This window comes from Carettochelys insculpta, chromosome 20 (genome assembly GCF_033958435.1).
Source record: "Carettochelys insculpta isolate YL-2023 chromosome 20, ASM3395843v1, whole genome shotgun sequence".
NCBI classification, from domain to species: Eukaryota; Metazoa; Chordata; order Testudines; family Carettochelyidae; genus Carettochelys; species Carettochelys insculpta.
Genome location: NC_134156.1, coordinates 21,007,304 through 21,028,440, shown reverse-complemented (window position 1 = coordinate 21,028,440; position 21,137 = coordinate 21,007,304). Strand labels below are relative to the sequence as shown.

Below are 21,137 nucleotides of genomic sequence, written 5' to 3'. Positions count from 1 at the left end.
GTTTTAAGGCAAGTGAAATTGAATGAGTTGGGGGAGGGTGTGAAATCAGGGCAAGGGAGTGATTACAGTCAGAAAGATTGTGATGCTGGGGGACATGACAGAAGACAAACAGCTGATAAGAGGCCAACAAGCCTGCTGATGCAGAGCCGGGGAGGCATGCAGCATGGAGGGACAAGGGAGACAGTTGCATAGGGGCCTGGTGTTTCAAAGGGGCCTGTAACTCCGGCTACTGCTGTGACCGAAGGAGCGATGGCGGACAGAGCTCCAGGCCCCTTTGAACTGCCATGGCAGCATCACTCCGTGCAGCTAGCAGAGAGGGAGGGAGCCCAATGCCAAAGTCCAGGTGGCACTGTTCTAGTTCCTGCCCCTTCCGTCTTTGATCATGCCTTTTCAGGGGCACAGAGCCAGGTCCCCCCTCTCACCTGCCCTGGGGTCCACAGTGGCTCTCAGCCCCCCTGGATGGCAAGAAAATAATACAAACAGAGCCTCTCTCAGGCTAACCTAGAGGCTGACCATTGTCTAGGTGGTGTAACGTGATATGCAGGCCAGGATCAGGCTGGTTTATGGGAGGAGCAATTTTGAATTATGATAAGCAGTCAATAAGGACTTGCCTTTTATGTTTCTGGTTTTTGTTAACTGTGGTCTGTGGACTGAAGCGCAGTATTGATGATTAAACCCCCCTTAACCGAAAGGATAATGTCTCTATTGTGGGTCTGTGAGAGTCACCTGGGGGAAAACGTGTTTTTTAAATAATATGCAAATAATTTGTATCTGTTTCCACTGAACTTTCCTTAAATCCCCTATATCTTTCAGGTTGTTGCTTTTATTAGTTTTTCTTGTAGTTCAGATTTTTATGTTTCTGATACATCGCTACTTCAAAAATTACGTGGTTCCAACCCAACTTTCCCCAGATTTGTACTTGCTGAAACCTGGAGAAAAATATCACAAGTACAAAACAAGTCTTCTCCTTCAGAACTCCACAGGTGAGAAGGGGGAAGGAAAAAAAAAGTAATTACACTTATAGTGGATTGCTGTTGTGTATTTAATATGCTAGTATTATCTTTTAAACATAACATTCCATTGGTGTGAGACAGTAAAGCTTGCAGAATACGAATAAAGAGGGTAGAATGCACAGCCCAGAGTTTCTAGAATGATCATTTCAGTGAATGGCTGGTGGTTGACATATTTTAATGTGAAACTCAGAGAAGAAAAAAGTATCCAATAGTCTTTAAAATGGGAATATTTCAGTGTTAATCAGTCATGGCAACGAAGGGTCCTGTGGCACCTTATAGACTAACAGAAAAGTTTTGAGCATGAGCTTTCGTGAGCACAGACTCACTTTATCAGTTCATCACTTCATCAGTCTGTGCTCACGAAAGCTCATGCTCAAAACTTTTCTGTTAGTCTATAAGGTGCCACAGGACCCTTCGTTGCTGTTACAGATCCAGACTAACACAGCTACCCCTCCGATACTTGACACCAATCAGTCATGGGTGATCTTTAAGTAGTGCAGCCTAAAATCAAATGATTTTTTATCTCTACTTGCTTAAAAGCTGCTGTCAGGAGCTATAGGATGAAGATCAAGAAATTCTTCAATCTTTCCATTATATGGCATTTTGACTCTATATGCTGCTATGAGAATTAAAATGGCTTTCTTAAACAAACACCTGTGCAAAGTAAGGGTGGGAAAGCTCCCAGCATTGAAGTCAATGGGAGCAGAGTTAGGTCAATGCTGAGCGCTTTTGAAAAGTGTGTGTTAAAAGTAGTGAAGTCAAATTACTCATCCATCCTCCCTATTTTGTTAAGATTTTGTAGGGTAAAGTTCATGGCTCCCTAGCCATCACAATAACACGTCATGTATCAAATATCTTTTATGCAGACAGTCTATGTACCTTACGATCTCACTTGTCTGAACCCTGGTTTCCAAAAGAGCATAAAAACGATAAATAATGCCAGTTAAAAAATCTCTGACTGAAACTTTGATTGTCCATGTGCCTCATGATATTTTTATGATCCATTTATGAACTTATGACACTGAGCTGGTGGGAGAGGTAGGTGTGCTGGAGAGTAGGGATTGGGTCCTCAGTGACCTAGGCAAATTGGAGGATTGGGCCGAAAGAAATCTGATGAGGTTCATTTCAACAAAAACAAATGCAAAGTCCTGCACTTAGAATGGAAGAATCCCAAGCACTGCTACAGGCTGAGGACTGACTGGCCAAGTAGCAGCTCTGCACAAAAGGACCTAGGGCAGGGGTCACAACCAAATTAGCAAGAAGAGCTGTTTTTTTCCAATTCAGTTAAAAACTCAATAATTCAAGACTGTATTGCATGTGAATACGAGATGGTCCTTAATAAATAACATCAAACCATGCTTTTCAATGTAATTTAATTTTCATGAAATTTAATGTGGATAAGTGTAAAGTGATGCACGTTGGATAAAATAACCCCAACTATACATTCAATACGATGGGGGCTAATTTAGCTACAACTAATCAGGAAAGAGATCTTGGGGTTATCGTGGGTAGCTCTCTGAAAACATCCATGCAGTATGCATCAGCAGTCAAAAAAGCAAATAGGATGTTAGGAATTATTTTAAAAGGGATACAAAACAAGACACAGAGTATTTTACTGCCCCTTTATAAAACTATGGTACGCCCACACCTTGAATAGTGCATACAGATGTGGTCTCCTCACCTCAAAAAGATATTTTGGCATTAGAAAAGGTTCAGAAAAGGGCGACTAAAATGATTAGGGATTTGGAATGGGTCCCACATGAGGAGAGGTTAAAAGGACTGGGACTTTTCAGTTTAAGAAAAGAGGAGACGGGGGGGATATGATAGAGGTTTATAACATCAAGAGTGCTGTGGAGAGGGTGAAGAAAGAAGAGTTATTTACTTGTTCTCAGAAGATAAGAGGTAGAGGACACCAAATTAAATTAATGGGTAGCAGGTTTAAAACTAATAAAAAAAAAAAGTCTTTTTCACACAGCGCACAGTCAATCTGTGGAACTCCTTGCCAGAGGAGGCTGTGAAGGCTAGGACTATAAGAGAGCTCAAAGAAGAGCTAGATAAATTCATGGAGGTTAGGTCCATAAAAGGCTATTAGCCAAGGGGTAGGAATGGTGTCCCTGGCCTCTGTTTGTCAGAGGCTGGAGATGGACGGCAGGAGACAAGTCGCTTGATGGTTGTCTTCAGTCCACCCCATCTGGGGCACCTGGCACTGGCCACTGTTGGCAGATGGGATGCTGGGCTAGATGGATTTTGGTCTGACCCAGTAATGGCCATTCTTATGTTTTAACCCCTATTTTAAGAACAGCGTGCACACAATGATTTGTAATATGATATATGTTGATTGTAGGATGTCACAAACTTTTCACATGTTCTATTTCCTCACACTTTGTGTGTGTTTGTACCGCTGTCTTCCTGATTATCACTCCCAAACCTTCTTTCGCTCTCTGGAGAATGCTAGGGGGAGTTATCAAATTTTTGAGGTAACGTTTTGTTTGCTATTTAGATATGAATAGTTCATTTGGGGGCTTTTAGACATTCACCTTTTAGCAAATATAATCAGGAGTTTTTTTTAAAAAAGCACTTTGCAATTATAGCATTGGGAGCCACAAAGAAGTCCTTAAGGATCAGCATGTGGCTGTCGAGCCACAGGTTGCAGACCCATGACCTAGGGATTACGGTAGACATGAAGCTGGATATCAGTCAAGAGTGTGCCAAGAAGGGTAATAGTGTATTGGACCTGCATTAGTAAGAGCGTTGGCAGTAAATTATTCCACTCTCTTCCACCATGGAGGGAGCCACGTCTGGAGTATTGTGTCCAGTTTTGGACTCCTCACTGCAGAAAGGATCTGGACAAATTGGAGAGAATCCAGCCAAGGGCAACAAGAATGATTAGGTGTCTGTGGCACATGACTTGAGAGAAATGGTTGAGGGTAACTGGCTTATTTGAGCTGCAGAAGAAAAGAATAGAGGAGGGATTTGATAGCAGCCTTCAGCTCCCTAAAGGGGAGTTCCAAAGAGGAGAGAGCTATGTTATTCTCACCAGTGGCAAATGAGAAAAGAAAATATGGTCTCAAGTTGTGGTGGGAGTGGTCTAGGCTGGATACTGGGAAAAACTGTTTCACCAGGAGAGTGGTGAAGCACTGGATTGGTTAATTTAGGAAGGTGGTGGAATTACCATCCTTACAGGTTTTTAAGCCCCAGCTTGACAAAGCACAGGCTGCAGTGATTTAGTTAGAATTGGTCTTGCTTATACCAGGGAGTTGAATAAAATGATCTCCTGAAGTCTCTTCCAACCCTAATCTTCTGTGATTCTATGAACTTAAATTTAATTTGATGTACAGAGCAAACAAAAATTGCTTTATTTTCTTTTGTGTGAATGCAGGAGGAGGGAGCTGAGATCAAAACATAAACACTGTTTAAATATTTGAAGCATCTACATATGTGGAGAAACAACAGTAACTTCTTGTAAAGATTATATAAGAAAACCGCTCCTTCTTGATTATAAACACGTTCCTAATTTGGGTAAAGTTAGTATGCAATGAGATCCTTTTGTGATGAGTGGTCATGTCTGCTTCTTTATTGCCTTCTACTAGACTCAGATATTGATGACCTCATCAGTGTTCTCAGAAACCAGAAGATACTGACTGAGATGTTCAATGATAGCGATTACTTGTCAGTTGCACCTCACACTGCCGCGTTAAATGTGTCTCTTTCAGAAAAGGTAAGTAAGATGGGCATGTGGTACTGCTGGCCTTTTTTAGGGTACCTCAGTAGTAGTTTTTGGGGCTCTTTTTGATGACCAGTGTTTTCAGGAGATATTGCTCGTATTTAAATTATGATGTTAGTGGTAGTTAAATATATAGTCTGTGATATGCACCTGAACTTTCTCTACCCTCTCCAGATGCTAGGTATTTTTAAGAAGTTAATTGTAGAACTTTTCTAATGTGAGGTAATAACACAATGACGAAAATATTGCTTATTGCCTGACAGAGGATGGCTTGTCTATTAATAGACTGGGAATTTTAGCAAGATAAACATAACTTCAGTAGACTTGTTACAGTAGAATAACATTTCACATTTTCCATATTGAAATTAAAAGTCAAGAAAGAACTTAAATAATTTATTATGAGCCTGCCAGTATTTAAGTGGCTGGCATTAAAAATCAATTATTTAATTTGTAAATTGTCCAGAATGTTGTTTTTACGTTCTGTGTGAGTGGAATGTGAAAGCATGAAAGTGATTAAATTTCTACCTAAATCTCAGGCTCATTCTTCAGTGTAATTGGTGTTGATTTATTTAAAAAAATCCCAACACCTCACATTTGCAGTCCTTCTAAGCACCTCTCATTTTTTAAGAGAAGAGAAAGATGTTTTAGCATAAGGTAACAGTGGATTCATGCTGTGGATCAGAGAATTTCTTCACATCTATTTTACATTTGGTCTGTTTATTAAACATCAAAAACATCTGGGTGTTGTAATACATTAAACCTGTCCATCCAGCACAGTCTCTTTCATATTCGATTGTTACCTCATTCTCAGTTCACATTCTGGGCTCTGCCAAACAACGAGACTCTTATCAAAACAAAAAAGCCATCTAGTAGCACTTTAAAGACTAACAAAATAATTTATTAGGTGATGAGCTTTTGTGGGTCTCTCCTGCCTTTTGTTCTCATGTCTTGGTACAGTGATCATGAATTTGTTACAGAACAGGGGGCAGATCCTCACCAAGTTCAAACTGTCATAGTTCAGACTCCAGTGGAATGATAACAGTTTATGTAACTTGACTATCTACTCCCCATATGTGACAAGTTTGACCTGAGGAAGAGCTCCGTGTAGCTTGAAAAGTTTCTCTCTCTCACTAACAGAAGCTGGTCCAATAAAAAAAATACTACTGTGACCCCTTGTCTTTCAAAGACCATGGGACCCAACAATACTACAACACTGCAGACTAGTATTATGATTAGGTAACGACCAAACTTGTCGCCAAGCAGCACATTTTCATTGTTGTTTTCATTGGAATTAATTTGGTTATGTTTCTTTCCTTTAGATTGTGAATATTTTTAATGAGTTAGGGTAAGTCTCAGTAACACCATGCTTTTTAAGGAGTGCTATATGGTACCAAGAATTTTTATTCAATCTTCAGTTCTTCTTATGGCAGTTCTTCTAGTGATATCTCAGTACTAACCTTCATGCTGCAACATTAACTTGGAAAATCTTTTTCTTTCTAGAACTACATTTTTACAGCTGTATTCAACAGTACGATGGTGCACTCTCTCCCAGTTTTGATGAACATTATTAGCAACCTCTTTCTCCGTAACTTAAATGTGACCGAGAATATTCAAATTTGGAGTAACCCATTCACTCAAGTAGGTGGAGTTCGAATCAGGAAGTATCATAGGCTAAAATTGCATAATTACAGATGAACAACAGCAAAATCACAGTTGTGCTTCTAGTTTTGTAACTTTGGATATTTAGGCACTCCTTAAGATTAGTCCTGTGCTGCAGCATGTGACAAAATGTAGCTATGATTCAATAAACCTCTGAACATGGTCATTTAATTCAGACCGGTTTTATTACCAGCTTTTTGCACCATTTAAAGCCTCCAGGGTAACGAAGTATTGCACATTAAACAGTGCAGAGAGCAGCCATAGTGGGTCAGATCAAACATCTGTCGATCCCAGTATCCTGTCTTCCAAAAGTGGCCAATGCCAGGTATCCCAGAGGAATGAAGAGAACACGTAATCATCAATTGATCCCTCCCCTAGCACTTATTTCCAGCTTTTGACAAAAATTGAATTGCAAAAAACATATTATATAAGTTTATGTTGTAAATATGTGTATTATGGTGATGCCTGAGGTCCCCAATCCAGAGCATTGCACCAACGTAGAAAAGAGAAGTTCACACATCTCATAGAGCTGGAAGGGAGCTTGGGAGGTCATTGAGTCCAGTCCCCTGCTTCTTGGCAGGACCAAGCACTATCCTCCCTCCCCCACCTCTTTTTTTAAATCTGTTTGCCCCAAGTCCCTATGGCCTCCTCAAAGATTGAACTCACAGCCCTGCGTTTAGCAGGCCAATGCTCAAACCACTGGGTTATCCCTCCCTCTCCAGTTCTAAGAACACAAATGGAGCATGAGTAGTGATTTGATATATCCCACACAAACAAATTAACGTGGTGAGATACTAGCACAACTTTAATTATGTATTGTTGGATGGGGGAGTTAGCAAGGAGTAGGAAAATGTCAGGGCTGATCTCCACTCTGACACTCCAAGTGCAAAAATTGGGGGCCCACAAAAACTTGAAAAATGCCTTGCCTTCCTAGGTTCCACTTAAAAAAATCTCCCCAAGATCACAGATTCCCTGACCCTGAGTGGTGGGAGAGGGGTGCTGCCACCACCAAGCCTTACGTCTGCAGTAGAAAGTTTTGTCGACAAAGCTTGCCGTGTGTCCACACTGCAAAGGCATTCTGTTGACAGTAAATCGATGGAATGCGGCAGTTTCATCGACAACGTTCTGCCTTTCCCCCAGGAGGCAGAACACCTTTCTCAAAAATCTGTCAACTGAAAGCCAGTGTGGATGCTCCAGGGGGGTCCTCTGTTGACAGTCAGGGCTTCTGGGACCCTGGGAAGCCCTGTCTGCTCTGTTTCCAGTTGGCCATTCTGTTGAGAGACCGGGCAGGCAGTCTGGGCACTCTGTCAACAGCGAAGGTTGACGGAGTGATCCATTTTCGTGTGTGGCCGCAATCTGTCGACAGAAGTTTTGTTGGAAGACCTCTTCCAACAGTAACTTCTGTCGACAGATCGAGGGAGTCCCCTCAAAATCTCAGGAAGACACATGTTGCTATCTCCCTGTGAAGTAAACCCAAGCTGCGCCCCTCCCTTAGGAGAGACTTGGAAACAACGAGAAGAAAGTAAGTTGTAATCTGATAGCTTAACTTTCAATGTAGGCACGGAAAGACACAGACTTTTCCTTAGAACACAGGAATCAAATTATTACTTTAAAAAAGTAATTTATTAACAAAACAGAAAATAAAATGTACCAGGAAGGTGATACAGCACACTTGGTTGTTCGGCGTAATCAAAGCAACTAAAATCATCGAGGTTAGAGCATAGAGAATTACTTCCCTGGGATTCAGCGTAGAAGTTACAGTGTACAGGGGGAAAATATATCAACCAGCCTGGAAAGTCCCATACCAAATCCAAAATAAAAATAACCTGATTGTGTCTAAGTGAACATTTCCTTTCTACTTACATATCTCTGCAGCGATTATGATGTGGGCAGCATATTTACTGGAATTAAGCTTGCTTAAGATCCGTCATTTTGGCCTCTTCCTTGATCCAGCTGCAGACGAAGACTCCTCAGCATTCCATTCAAAAAAAAAATAAAACCCCTCTCGCCCTCCGTTTGGCTTACTAGGCTGTCTGCCAAAAGAGGACCTACTTTCTCTGGGTTTAACCCTTTACGCACATTCATTCATGACAGAAAGAAAAAGGGCAAGCAAGGTGATCAGCACTTGCCATCTAAATAGCTTGGATTAGATGGTGATAGAGGTGGCTCATAAGAGGAGGATAAGGCAATTTTATCAGTGTTTTTCCCATGCATAAGGCACAGTGCGAGAGAGAGCACACTGGTGTATAGCGCAGGGCTGAGCAAACGTTTTATGTCGGGCCCCATTTTTCATCTCTGCAATTAGCAGGCCCCCTGCCAACTTGTCTGATGTAATCCAAACTGATGGAAATTTGGGTTATGTTCAAATTTAAAAAAAGATAAGACCTCTTGGCACATGTAAGAAAATAAGTCTGTAGAATGTAAAAACTATTAATCAGTGTATAAATGTTGAATGCACAGATATAAAACCAGTAACATATTTCAACATTTTAATGAGAGGGATGAGGCTGAGACCCAGCTGCTGATTGTGCTTATGAAATTTCACACACACACACCCGGAAGGGGGCCCACACTGCACTTCACACACCTGTGGTATAGAGTGTGCAGCAAGGGTTGGGAACGTTGGAGGAAGAAAAGTGGAGGCTGATGCTTTTGGTGGGTTGCCAACTAGGTCACCTGGGTAGGGTGACCTTGGCTTTGAAGGGACTTAAAGATAAGGGAAAGGAGTGATATCTTTGTCTATGTCTACACTAGGCTAAGTGGACCTCAAATAGGCAATTTTAGCTACAGCAGTTGCATAGCTAAAATCAACATATCTGTGCTTGGCTAACTTGGCTGTCTCTACTGGGAAAGGTTGGCAGGAGAGTTTCTCCCTTCAATCTCCCTTAGTCCTCCCATCTCATGAGGAGTGCCAGGGTTGACTGCAATCCCTGAGAGGATTTCACGCATGCATACCAGACCCTGAGCCAGATCAGTCTGCTGGGGTAGCGTACACCTGCCCGCAGTCCTGTTGAATTTTACAATAGTTTTGCCATTACTTCACTGGGATCAAGATTTCACTGGAGAAGTTTGCATTTGATGAGGACATGAACAAGGAATCAGAAGAGAGACTCAGAGTGTGGAATAATATGATTAGAGTAATAAGCCAATAAGATCTTAATAGCAGAATTCTGAATAGACTTGAGAGGAAGAAGATTTCAATAATCCAAGGTAACAAAGAGGAGGTTACAGTACTCAACTGTTCAGCATTAGCATTTTCTTTCTCTTCTAAATTAATTTTATAAATTGCACAAAAATCTGTGCAAAACTTTATCACCGTGTTTTTATCTCAGCTGCTGCACAAAAGGTCTTAGCACCTATGATATGTGCTCTTTTAGAGCTAAATGGTTATCTGTCCTGTCCAGACTATACGTCTCTTCCTATACAGTCCTTTTTGATTTCCTACCACTTGCAGGTTTGTGCATCACCCGACACAAATAAAGTGGAACCCCGATTTTCTGACCTTTGATTATCCAGCATTTCATTTTTATCTGACATGTTCCACCAGCCCTGCAGCAGTATTTAAAACCAGCTCTGAATGGTTGGCTTGATCAAGATTAAAAAAGTGGTTTTCCTCTGCAGAACAGTTTGCCTTTCTCAATGTTATGTGTCTGTTTAATTCAACTGGCACACCAGAGCTTGAGCATTTAAGAACCTCATCTTTGTTTTTCTTGAGCCATTTCTTGAAAATATCTGTGGCAGCTGGCCCCAGCAGAGCAGCCAGCCCTGCATTGTCTGACATTTCCACTATCCAGCCATGCTTCGGTCCCATTTAGGTCAGATAAAAGGGGTTCTATTGCAATGCCATTTCAAAGTTTTGTACACTTTTATAATAATATGTAGATTAAGGGATGTTAGGCATCTAGGCACAAGAGCACAGGAAATCAAGTTTAAAAACTTTATAAAGCAAATTTGCTTTTTGTCTCTATTGCATTCTGATTTCCCAGTCTTGAAGCCTGATTGTTTTTCAGGAAATGCACGACACCATTTTCAAACTGGAGATCTTTTTTGAAGCAATGTTGCTAGGAATCATTGTAACGGGGATGCCACCATATTTTGCCATGGAAAATGCAGAAAATCATAAGGTAATCTTTGAAATATGCAGTTTGGGCCATTTTAAATCTTAAGTGTGTGCACAAAAGTAAAACCTTTTTCTAAGGTCATTGTTGGATGATACAATAAAACAGTAATACCTTCTTAGTGGCTGTTGTCTGGGACACAGTGGTGGGAGGAGTCAGAGACGATAGTACAATTTCCAAAGCCAGTGACATATCAACACTGCTCCATTTTCAAAAGACTTTAAATGTGCCTGTTTACTGGGTGCACCTACCCAAGAATAAATGCACATAAGTTCAATTTTATAGAAGACCAGCCAGCTGTTGCGGAGACAAATTACATGAATCAAATATGAATGTCAGCAGTTTTTTTTTTAATTACATAGAGAAGAGCTAGCTCTAGATTTGGAGATGAAATTGGTCATGCTGGGCTTTTAATAACCTACTAGTAGCTGGCGGCAGAGCTGAAATCAAAAAGTATGATCATAGACGGCACATAGCGCCTATACCTGTTGAGTGTTTTTCTTCCCTCTCTCCTTCTCAAAACTTGCAAGTCTTTTTATGGAAAAATGAGGATAAATAGACCACCTCCCTGATGGCCAAAACTTGTAAATTGGGAATAATTCCAGTGAAGACACTGGAGTGATGCTAACACAAAGCCTGAGTGTTTATTTGAGAGAAAAATTAAGCCCATATAGTTTAAGCAAAACTAAAAATGACCATTAGTGTATTTTTTTCCCTCTAACAGATCAAAGCTTATACTCAGCTTAAGCTCTCCGGTCTCTATCCATCTGCTTACTGGAGTGGACAAGCAGTCGTTGACTTTCCTTTATTTTTTGTTATTCTTGTTCTGATGATCGGAAGCTTATTTGCATTTCATCGTGGTGTTTATTTGGAAACTTTGAAGTTCATTGCTGTTGTAAGTCTAGTTTTCTTTACTTCTCTGTTCTCATTATTGAAGTGTATAAGAAACACGACACATTCATTTTTGTTGGCAAGCGTCAGAACTGGTTGGAGAAATTTCAGCCAACCTTTATTTCACTGGATGTTGCTAGATTGCTGAAATTTACATGTTTCATGGAGGCTGCTCTGTTTTGATTAAGTTCAGACAGAAATTTCTGTTGGAAAATTGACTGGCTTCCTGCCAGCACCACCTGCTAACTTACTGGGGATTCCAAGCTTCCAGGCTCCCACCTTTGACAGCAGACTACGTGGGAGCTGAGAGCCTTAGCTCTTGCACTTTGCAGCTTGTTGGCTGCCGAGGCTATAAGAGTCCCTGATCTGGGGCACTCTATCAGGGTAACCTCTCTAGGGTTGGAGATCCCAGGCCTATCAGGGTCCATTGTTTACAGGATCATGCCGCTAGAGCACCACTCTTAGTTGAGAACTATGAACCTTTGGGCTTTCCTTGCAACTAGCATGTTATCATTTGACTACAATTTCATCCTTCCAATGTGCCCACTCTTGTATTAATTTCTACAAAGCTGTGAAAATAACTCATGCATCTGATGAAGTGTGTCTTTGCTCACAAAAGCTTAAGCTCTACGGTATCTGTTAGTCTATAAGGTGCCACAGGTCACTTATTGTTTGTGAAAATAACTGAAGATGAAACCTGCAAAACTTACCAAAATATGTGCATGATTAGTATTTATGGGAGACCCAATAGCGCTGCTTGAGAAAGGATTAGCATGTAACTATGGAGGTGCTGCCCTGCTTGCAATTTTTTACTAGAAAATTTTAATAGGACATATCATGCTGAGTATAGCATCTCAGAACAATTAGATTAGCTATTCAATTGGCAGAGGATCAGTTGGAGATGAAAATCTACTCTAGAAGTATCTAAGCATTTACAAAATAAATGTGAGTAACAGGTTTCTATCCCTTGGTATAATGTAGTTTCTGACAGCATGATACATGATGAATCTTTCTAAGAAATGTCTTTTTTTTTTTTTTTCTTCCTCGCAGATCTTCTGCCTTATCGGCTATGTACCATCAGTAGTTCTGTTCACTTATGTGGTTTCTTTCACCTTTAAAAAAGTGCAGAATACCAAAGAATTTTGGTCATTTATTTTTTCTGTGGTAAGTCAATCTCTGGTACAGTAGAATCTCACAATTTGTGAACGTAATGTTTGCAAATTCAGTTATTTGTGAGCAGCCACTTCCCTGGTGCCCCAGGCAGGAACACCAGCAGCCGCCATTTCCCCGGGGGCTCGGAGCAGACCCCGCCCCCCGTAGTCACGAAAAATCAACATTTGCGAGGGTTCTAAACACGGAACCCTCACGAATGTTGAGACCCTGCTATATTTAGTTAACTGTGAACATTTTTTCCCCTAAAGCCAAATCAACATTTTTCTCAGTTACCATTTTTAGAAAATAATTTCCTCCTATTTAAACTGTTTGTCATTTATTTAACTTGCAACTGAAAAGGAAAGGAATTAAGTAAATGACAAATGGCTTAAATCTGAGTAATATAAATGTTACTTTGCTTCTCTTCCTTGCGACAGCAATAGACTAGGATATAACAAGGGATTAGTTAATGTCACGATCCCTTCAGAGATCATCCTCCACTCCCTCAAGTGCAGGCATTTCTGGTATCAGGCCTGTGCTTCCACTTCTTTTCGGTGCAGGATCTCTCAGTCTAGCCGCTCTCCAACTGGGTCTCCAGCCAGGTCTACACTAGTTATTAAAGTCAATTGCAGATATGCAATTCTAGCTATGGCAATTGTGTAGCTTGAATCAATTTATCTGCAATCGACTTGCCTGGCTGCCCTCACAGAGGGAGATCCATGGGAGAAACTCGTGATATTGAGGAGTAAAGAGGTCGACTGCCGACTCCAGATAGTTCGATTTCATGCGTCCCTGTTCAGCATGCAAAATCGAACCCTGGAAGATCGACCCTGATGGGGTCGATCTGCCACGTGGTGAAGACATACCCTCCATTTTACACTCCCCTGGGTGCCAGCCGTGTGACCTAGTGGGTGCAGCTGAGCCAGAGTTCTGTTATGGCAGCCAGTGGTTGCTAGCGATACTCAGGAGCAGTGTCTTCAAAACCTAGGCGCTCAGATGTTGCAGGCAGCTGAGAGGAGTGGATTTAAAATTCACAAAGATCAGCATGTCGTCTTAGCCATGTTTGGTATTCTCCTTGGTAGACGTGACAACCTCCGTGTTCCCCATTCTGTCCGGGCACCAAGTTACAGGTGCTGCCAGACCTTGAGTCTCAAGTCAGTCAGTCTGTATGTCAGCCTTGCTGTGTGCGGACCGTGTCCCTGTAAGCTTCCAGCTGAACCGACCATTTCTTCTCTCCTTTTTTTTGCCAGGGCACCTTTTTAAGCCCTTAGCATCTTTTCATGTCCAGCCTAGCATTGAAATAGGAAAATATGCAAATTTGGTTGGTGCCAGCCAAGTAGGTTCTACGCTCACTTGAAGGCCCAGTGTAGGTACATGAGTACAAGTACGTGGGTACTTGTGTCATTGCTTCACCCATCCTGGGTACCTGAACAACCCCACATCAGAGCGTGTTTTAACTGTACTGAGTCAGGCACCCATGTAAAAGTGAAGAGGAAAACCAAGTCATCCCATAGCATTCCTAAGGAAAAATACAGTTTTCCAATTTGTTACAACATTCGTTAAATGCAATGACCATGTCAGTTTGTGAGATAGGCTTGCTTATTTAACAGAGGTTGCTTTTTCTTCTTTTTTTTTAGACTGCTTTGGTATCTACTGTTATCACTGAAATAACATTCTTTATGAGATCTTTTAGGATAACTACCATTCTTCATTATGTCTTCTGTGCCTTCATTCCAATCTATCCTCTTATTGGGTGCCTGATTAGTTTTATAAAGGTAAGCTTTTGCTGCACTAGGGATATTGGTTGGTTCCTTTTCATAAGGCATTTAACTTTAGAACTTTGAAAGTCACTTCAGGGTCACTGGTACGTGGGCTAGCTTCATGAAAGGCAGAAATATTTATATATGTTGCAATGTACCATGTTTGGTCTCCATGTAAGTGAATGGGGACTTTGCCTTCTGCATTGGTCTGTATTATGCCTGCTGGCCAATTAAGGCATTGTTAATAGCACCAACTGCTGAAAAGTTGCTTGTAGTCTCAGAAGCTAGAAGAAATAGAACATTTGTTAACTCTGTAAAGACAAATTACTTATCCTTCTGCCTGTGGAGTTAAGTTTTCTCCTTGTTTTGCTTACTGGGAGCCTGCAATTGACAAAATATATTGGTCCTGATTCTTCTCTCTCTCTACACCAATGGTGGGCAAACTACGGCCCATAGGCTGCATCCAGCCAATCGTACCTTTTCATCCAGCCCTCAAGCTTCAGCCAGGAAGTGCAATCAGGGGCATAGCCCAGTCCAGCCAGGGAGCCCGGGGTTGGAACTGTTGGTAGCACAGGAGCACTTCTTTTTCCACTGCTCCCCAGTTGGCTGGGCCACCCCCCTTTGGCCTAGTAGCCAATCAGCCCCTGAGAGGACTTCAGGCCAACAAGCATTTGTGATCCACCATACAATTTGCCAACTCTGATTTCACCCTTGGCCAACAAGTTTGCCCACCGAGCTCTGCACCCATGTAAACAAAGGGTAACTCCACAGAAGTCAATAGAATTGTACTGATGTAAAGCCCATGCCAACCTGAATCAGGCTCAGAATCATACAAATAAAATGTGTGAAATAGGTCATTACCTGAAATTACTTGTACAAGGAAAACATGAATCATTGGATGAAAAGTTTTCTCTGTGTCAAAATTCATTGCCAGGTATCATGGAAACACCCACAAAAGAATGAAAAATACTATGACCCATGGGACAGACTCTTGGTAGCTGTGCTAGCGGTAAGCACTAGTTATTTGCCCAAATGTTAGGAAACGTTGATTGTGAATGAAAAGCCATTTCTTAAAGACATTTAATGCTTATAAGAGAGAGTGGATTAACTACTGCCCCAATGCCAAAAAATAATTACACAATAGAAAATATCGGTGTAAAGTGCCACACTCCCTCAGATCAACATTGCAATATGGTTAAACCCTACCCTTGGAATATAAGACTGCTGACTGGGATCATGGAAGAGTTCAGTCTTTGTTGAGCCCTGCTATTAGCATGGGGGTTGGACTCAACCTCTTCAGGTCTCATCCAGCCTTATTATTCATTAGCCTCTCAGTTGAGTGGGTGCCAAGGTGAGATGTTTTCTTTGTGACCTAGCCTCCTGTCTGCTAGGAACTGGACTGAGCCATACCAGTTCATTTAACTGAGTCCTAGTTACAGCTTTCACATAGTGATGAAGATCTGGCCTAGAACAGATTTGAATAGGTCCTTTATATAAGAAAGTCATCAGACGCAGTTACATAAAATAACATTCTCTTCTGTCCTGTTCCATGTGCTGGACTTGAGAAAACCATTTCAGAAATATTAATTAAAAAGTAGTGATTTTAAATCATATTTCACCCTTAAATGTCTCATTTATATTTTATACAAGACTAGAAGTCTATTCTAATTCTAGTAGCAAATGTCACTTATACTGTACGAAATGGTTTTTGGAAATATACTCTTCTGACATCCAGTGGGACTAGTGATATGATTTCACTGACTCGGGGTCTGTCCTGAATACCACGTTTCTTGGCATTTATCCCATAGACAACCATTTGGCCTCACAGTGCTAGAAAGGTTTCATTTAACTATTTTTTTTTCTGTCCGTTTCAGCCTTATTTGCAATGTGTAGTGTGGCTGTTCCTCCTGCGGTATCTTGAAGTGAAAAATGGAGGCAAATCGATAAAAGAGGACCCATTTTTCAGGTCTGTGTTGATAGAATCTTTTATTCTATATTTAAAAATTCATCTTAAAATTAATACAGGTCACACCTCTTTAGTCTGGCATTCTCTGATCCAGCAATATCCGAGGACTGGCATGATTTTAATTATCTGGATGTCCACTTATCATGGGTATGGCCAAGTTTCCTATGGTCCCATAAAGCTTGTTATCAGCCATCAGTTCTGGCTCTCAGTGTTCTGTGCTGCTCTTTAGCTGTGATTTACCCCTAAATGTCTTCTCAGAGCCCAGTAAGCAGTGGAAGTGTTGGTAAAGTGGCAGACAGCATTGGCCTCCTGTGGTTTTGCAAATTCTTTTATTTGGCACTGGTCAACCTGTACTGATGTTTTAAAAGATCGTAGATGTTGCTTGTTCTGTACTGCCTGTTATCCTTGAATTAATATACATGAACTTGACATAATTTAGGTAATTCTTTTGTACTAAAATGACTATTGCAAGGGTCATTCCTTCATAAAATGTGTATGTGCATCTCACTCTAACTCCATAAAATCATAAAAACAACAATACTTGCTTAGACCAATGGTTTTTCTACCTCAGTATCCAGTCATCTCAATAGTGGCCAGTGTCCAATGCTTCAAAGGGAATGAATAAACCAGGGCAACTCTGTGTGATCCATCCCCAGTCATCCAGTCCCAACTTCTAGGAGTTGGAGATTTGTGGACATCAGATTGGATCCCAGGTCATTTTGGCTAATAGCCGCCAATTGAACACGAACTTACCTCATTCTTTTTTGAACCTAGTTATACTTTTGGCCCACACCACAACCAAAGGCAATGTGTTCCAGTGTTTAAAGAAGTAATTCCTTATCTTTATCGAACACTTGCTGTCTGTTAAATTCATCGGGTGATTTCTCATTCTTGTGTTATGTGAAAAAGTAAATAACACTTCCCTACTCGTTTTTTGCACACCATTCGTGATGTTATGACCTTGGTGATTTTCTACCTTGTCTCTTTTCTAAGCTAAACAGATGCAGTCTTCTTAATTGTTCCAAATACAGAACCCGTTCTATGCCCCTAATCAGTTTTGTTACCCTTCTTTTCTCCAGTTCCAATAGCTTTCATTTTAGAGGAGTAACTGGAACTGCGTGCAGTATTCAAGGTGCGGGCATACTGCAGATTTATGTAATGGTACTCCAGTAATTTCTGTTTTATTATCCAGGCCTTTCCTAATGGTTCCTCACATTGAATTAGCTTTTTTGACTGCTGCTGCACGGTTACACCCACAGCTAAAAAGCTACTTAAAACAATTACAGGGAGGGAGCATTACCTGAAATAAAGACATCTGAACCTTTGTAATTTGGGTGGCACTGATCCCAGAACACCAGTGATTCGGACAGTGGCAGGGGGAGGAGGAAGCATCTCCGCATGCCGCTGATCCACCTCCCACCAACTGGGGGAATGGCAACTCAGCAAAGTGCTGCTCTGGAGGCTTTTTCCCTACCACTCCCTTAGCATCTGGGGGGAAAGGGGGTGTGCTTGGTTGGAAGAGGGAGGTACACCCAATAGCAGGGTACCAGGTAAGTCCCCCACTTTCATTCCCCTTGTAGGATCCTAGGTCTGGAAGAGACCTCAAGAAGTCATCGAGTCCAGCCCCCTTACCTAAAGCAGGATCAACCCTAGCTAAATGATCCCAGCCAGGACTTTCTCAAGATGGGACTTAAAACCCTCTAGGGATGGAAATACCACCGTCTCTCTAGGTAACATATTTCAGTGCTTCAGCACCTTCCTGGTGAAATAGTTTTTCCTAATATCCATCCTGGACCTCCTCCAGTGTAACTTGAGACCATTGCTCCTTGTTCTACCATCTGTCACTAGTGAGAACAGCCTCTCTCTGTCCTCTTTAGAACCCCGCTTCAGGAAGTTGAAGGCTTTTATCAAATTGCCTGGCTCTCTTCTCCATTGCAGACCAAATAAGCCCAAATCCCTCTGCCTCTCCTCACAGGTCATGTGCTGATGCACCCTCCCTATCTCCCAGACCCCACCCCAGCAACCTCAGTGGTCCAAAATCTTCCTTAATCCAGCATATCCTATTCCCCTGGGTTGCTGGATTAGAGGTTTAAGTATATTATGTTTGGGGGGCGGAGGGGAATGATTGTGTTTTAGACATCATCAATCATTAACAGATGTTACCAGAGTTTACACTAAGTGCAGACAAAATATGGCAATGGATTTGTAAATTGTGCCAAAAAATATTATCGTATACAGATGTTCTGGCTGTTAAATGAAAGAGTTTATAAATAAAGTGATTTGTGTACAGTTTTAAGTAGAAAATGTAGAATTGCCGGCAAGTGAGCCAAAAAGTCACCACAGGCTCTGAGACAAAAAACAATAAGACAGTGTAACTGTGATGAAATAGTTTTAACAGTCACAGGAATTCTGTATCTTAAAATCAACAGGAAAGGGCTTTGTTTACATTTAAAAGATCTGTGTTTCTGTGGCGTGACCTAGCAGTAGCCTTAATTTAGTGCCCCTTTTTGTTTTATGCTCTTGGAGTAGGTCTACACAGCACAGTTATTTCAAAATAACTATCCTAGCGGCTATAGGACACAACCACTGATTTGAAATAGCAGACATCTCATTTCAAAATTGGCAAACCTCTTTTCACAAGGAATAGTGCCTATTTTGAAATAAGCCAGGGTGCATGCAATGGCTCTAGTTCTAAATAGGCTATCTGTGTTAAGATGATTTATTTTGAAATAGCTTAGTTGTATTTTGAAATTCATTTTTCTCTGTAGCAATGTTGTTTTGAAATAAGCTGTTTTGGAATAGCTTATTTCAGAAGAAGGCTGCTGTGTAGACATACCCTTCGACTGCAATTCTTTGTAAGTGGCAACTGAATTTCATTTTTAAAAGTCGTTTTCCACTTTTTTTTTCTGCCTCATCACATATGGCTAATTCATGAGTTTACTGCCCGACAACGCAAGAACGTGATCTTTCTGTCCATACTGAGAGACAGAACTCCAGTGAAATCCCTGGGAGTATTGTCTGCTTAAAGACAGCTGAACAGAAGTTGCCATTTGTTCATCTCTTTAGGACTACCACAAAAATCAAAACATGGAAAGTTCGAGATGATCCACATAATGAAAATGAGGATGAAGATGTAAAGACAGAGAGATTGTGGGTCAAAGAAATGACAACCTGCCAGAGCTGTGATGAGGTAATTGTGTAATTATGATTGAATCACTGGGTGCGACGGGAAAAAGTTGCTGTCAATAAATCAACATATGCCAGCTTTGAAATAACAAATTCACATTTACTTGGAAATATTAGAACTCGATATTGGCTTTGTCTTCTGAATCAGTGACTTATTTTAATTGTTTCATATTTAAAATATTTGGATGAGCAAAACAAGATTTTATTTTGTCACACATTAATATCAGTGCTTCTTTTCTTTTCAGCACTTTTTTTGCTTTCTGCATCTTACCCATGGTCAAACCTAGAATTATTGCCCACAGAACAGCCCTCTGGTTGGCTGGGTTGGTACTTTTAGAGTTCAAACTCCTGCTTCAGGTTGGCAGGAGTTAGATCAGTGGAAGGCCACCTGCAGCCCAAAAGGATTTTCTGTGTGACCTGTGAGTCCTGTTACCATTGCCCATGAGCAAGGTTGCCGGATTCTGCTGGTTTCCGTTCACATAGTTTTTTCCTACCATATCACTAAAGTGACACACGCAAAGCAAGGTCATGTGAAGTGAGGTGCATGCTGATTGCACACAACATGGATTGTGAGAGTTGTGTGCTCCCTTTGCGTCCAGTCAAAACACTGCTATTGTTCAATCCCTGCACTCTGCAAATTCTAGGTTCACAACTGTAGCTAGAAAAAACTGTTTCACCAGGAGGGTGATTACCTAGAGAGGTGGTGGAATCTCCATCCCTGGAGATTTTAAGTCTAGTCTTGACAAAGCCCTGATTGGGATGATTCACTTGGGATTGGTCCTGCTTTGAGCAGAGGGATTGGACTGTTCCAACCCTATGATTTTACCGTATCCTGGGAGACCCTCTTGAGGAGGACTGTCTTGTAGCCCACTGAGATGGTGGGCTATTCATGCAGCCCACTCTCTAGCCTAGGTTACCTATCACTGACTTAGGTACATCTTGCCACTGAGAACAAGCCTTGAGGGCAGAGGAGGTGAGCAGTTAATCATTCGTGAGAAGCTCTGACAGGAATCCTGGGTCTGATTCTACTGCTTTGCAGTAGGAGTTGTCTGCATATAGGGGTCAGGTGCAGAATCAAACCCTTAAAATGGTTTTTCAGACCATAGAGCCACTGAAGACTTAGAAGTAAAAAAACCAGGGCTCTGAATTGAGGCAATGGTGATAACACCTGTGTGTCCCAAAGAAGAAGTGTGGCTAAGCTATAGCACATACCCGTATCTCATAGAACTGGAAGGGACCTTGAGAGGTTATCAGGTCCAATCCCCTGCTCTTTTAGCAGGACCAAGCACCCTCCCTGACATTTTATTTTTTAAATCTATTTGCTCCAGATCCCTGGTTTACAAGGCCAATGCTCAAACCACTGAGAAGCAGAAATGTAATGATGTATTTAAAAGACAGGTTTATCTAATCCTGTCTCACCTTGGTAAATGCCAAAGAACCTCATTTTATTGTGACAAAACCTGAACTTAATCCGTGGCAAAAGGGTATTTAAGAATAATATGCTTAAAAGTAATTAAGTCCAATATCTTCTGTTTTTTGTTTTTTAGAAACCAGCAATTCTCGTTAGCAGTCTGTACAAAGAATATGATGAAAGGAAAGATTTTCTTCTTGGGGTTAAAATAAAGAAAGTGGCAACTAAACATGTTTCTTTTTGTGTAAAAAAAGGTT

General features: G+C 41.2%; 1 protein-coding gene across 3 annotated transcripts in view; it reads left to right on the top strand.

The window, feature by feature from the left end:
- The window catches only part of ABCA5 (ATP binding cassette subfamily A member 5), a 72,968-nt gene that overhangs the window by 39,264 nt on the left and 12,567 nt on the right, over nucleotides 1-21,137 (top strand). For all 3 annotated transcript variants that reach the window (XM_075014995.1, XM_075014993.1, XM_075014994.1), the window contains 11 exons: nucleotides 814-983; nucleotides 4,604-4,731; nucleotides 6,238-6,375; nucleotides 10,407-10,520; nucleotides 11,239-11,409; nucleotides 12,456-12,569; nucleotides 14,195-14,332; nucleotides 15,252-15,326; nucleotides 16,192-16,283; nucleotides 19,350-19,473; nucleotides 21,017-21,134. In XM_075014995.1, the coding sequence (XP_074871096.1) occupies nucleotides 814-983; nucleotides 4,604-4,731; nucleotides 6,238-6,375; nucleotides 10,407-10,520; nucleotides 11,239-11,409; nucleotides 12,456-12,569; nucleotides 14,195-14,332; nucleotides 15,252-15,326; nucleotides 16,192-16,283; nucleotides 19,350-19,473; nucleotides 21,017-21,134 (1,382 nt within the window). The remainder of the gene's footprint in view (nucleotides 1-813; nucleotides 984-4,603; nucleotides 4,732-6,237; nucleotides 6,376-10,406; nucleotides 10,521-11,238; nucleotides 11,410-12,455; nucleotides 12,570-14,194; nucleotides 14,333-15,251; nucleotides 15,327-16,191; nucleotides 16,284-19,349; nucleotides 19,474-21,016; nucleotides 21,135-21,137) is intronic.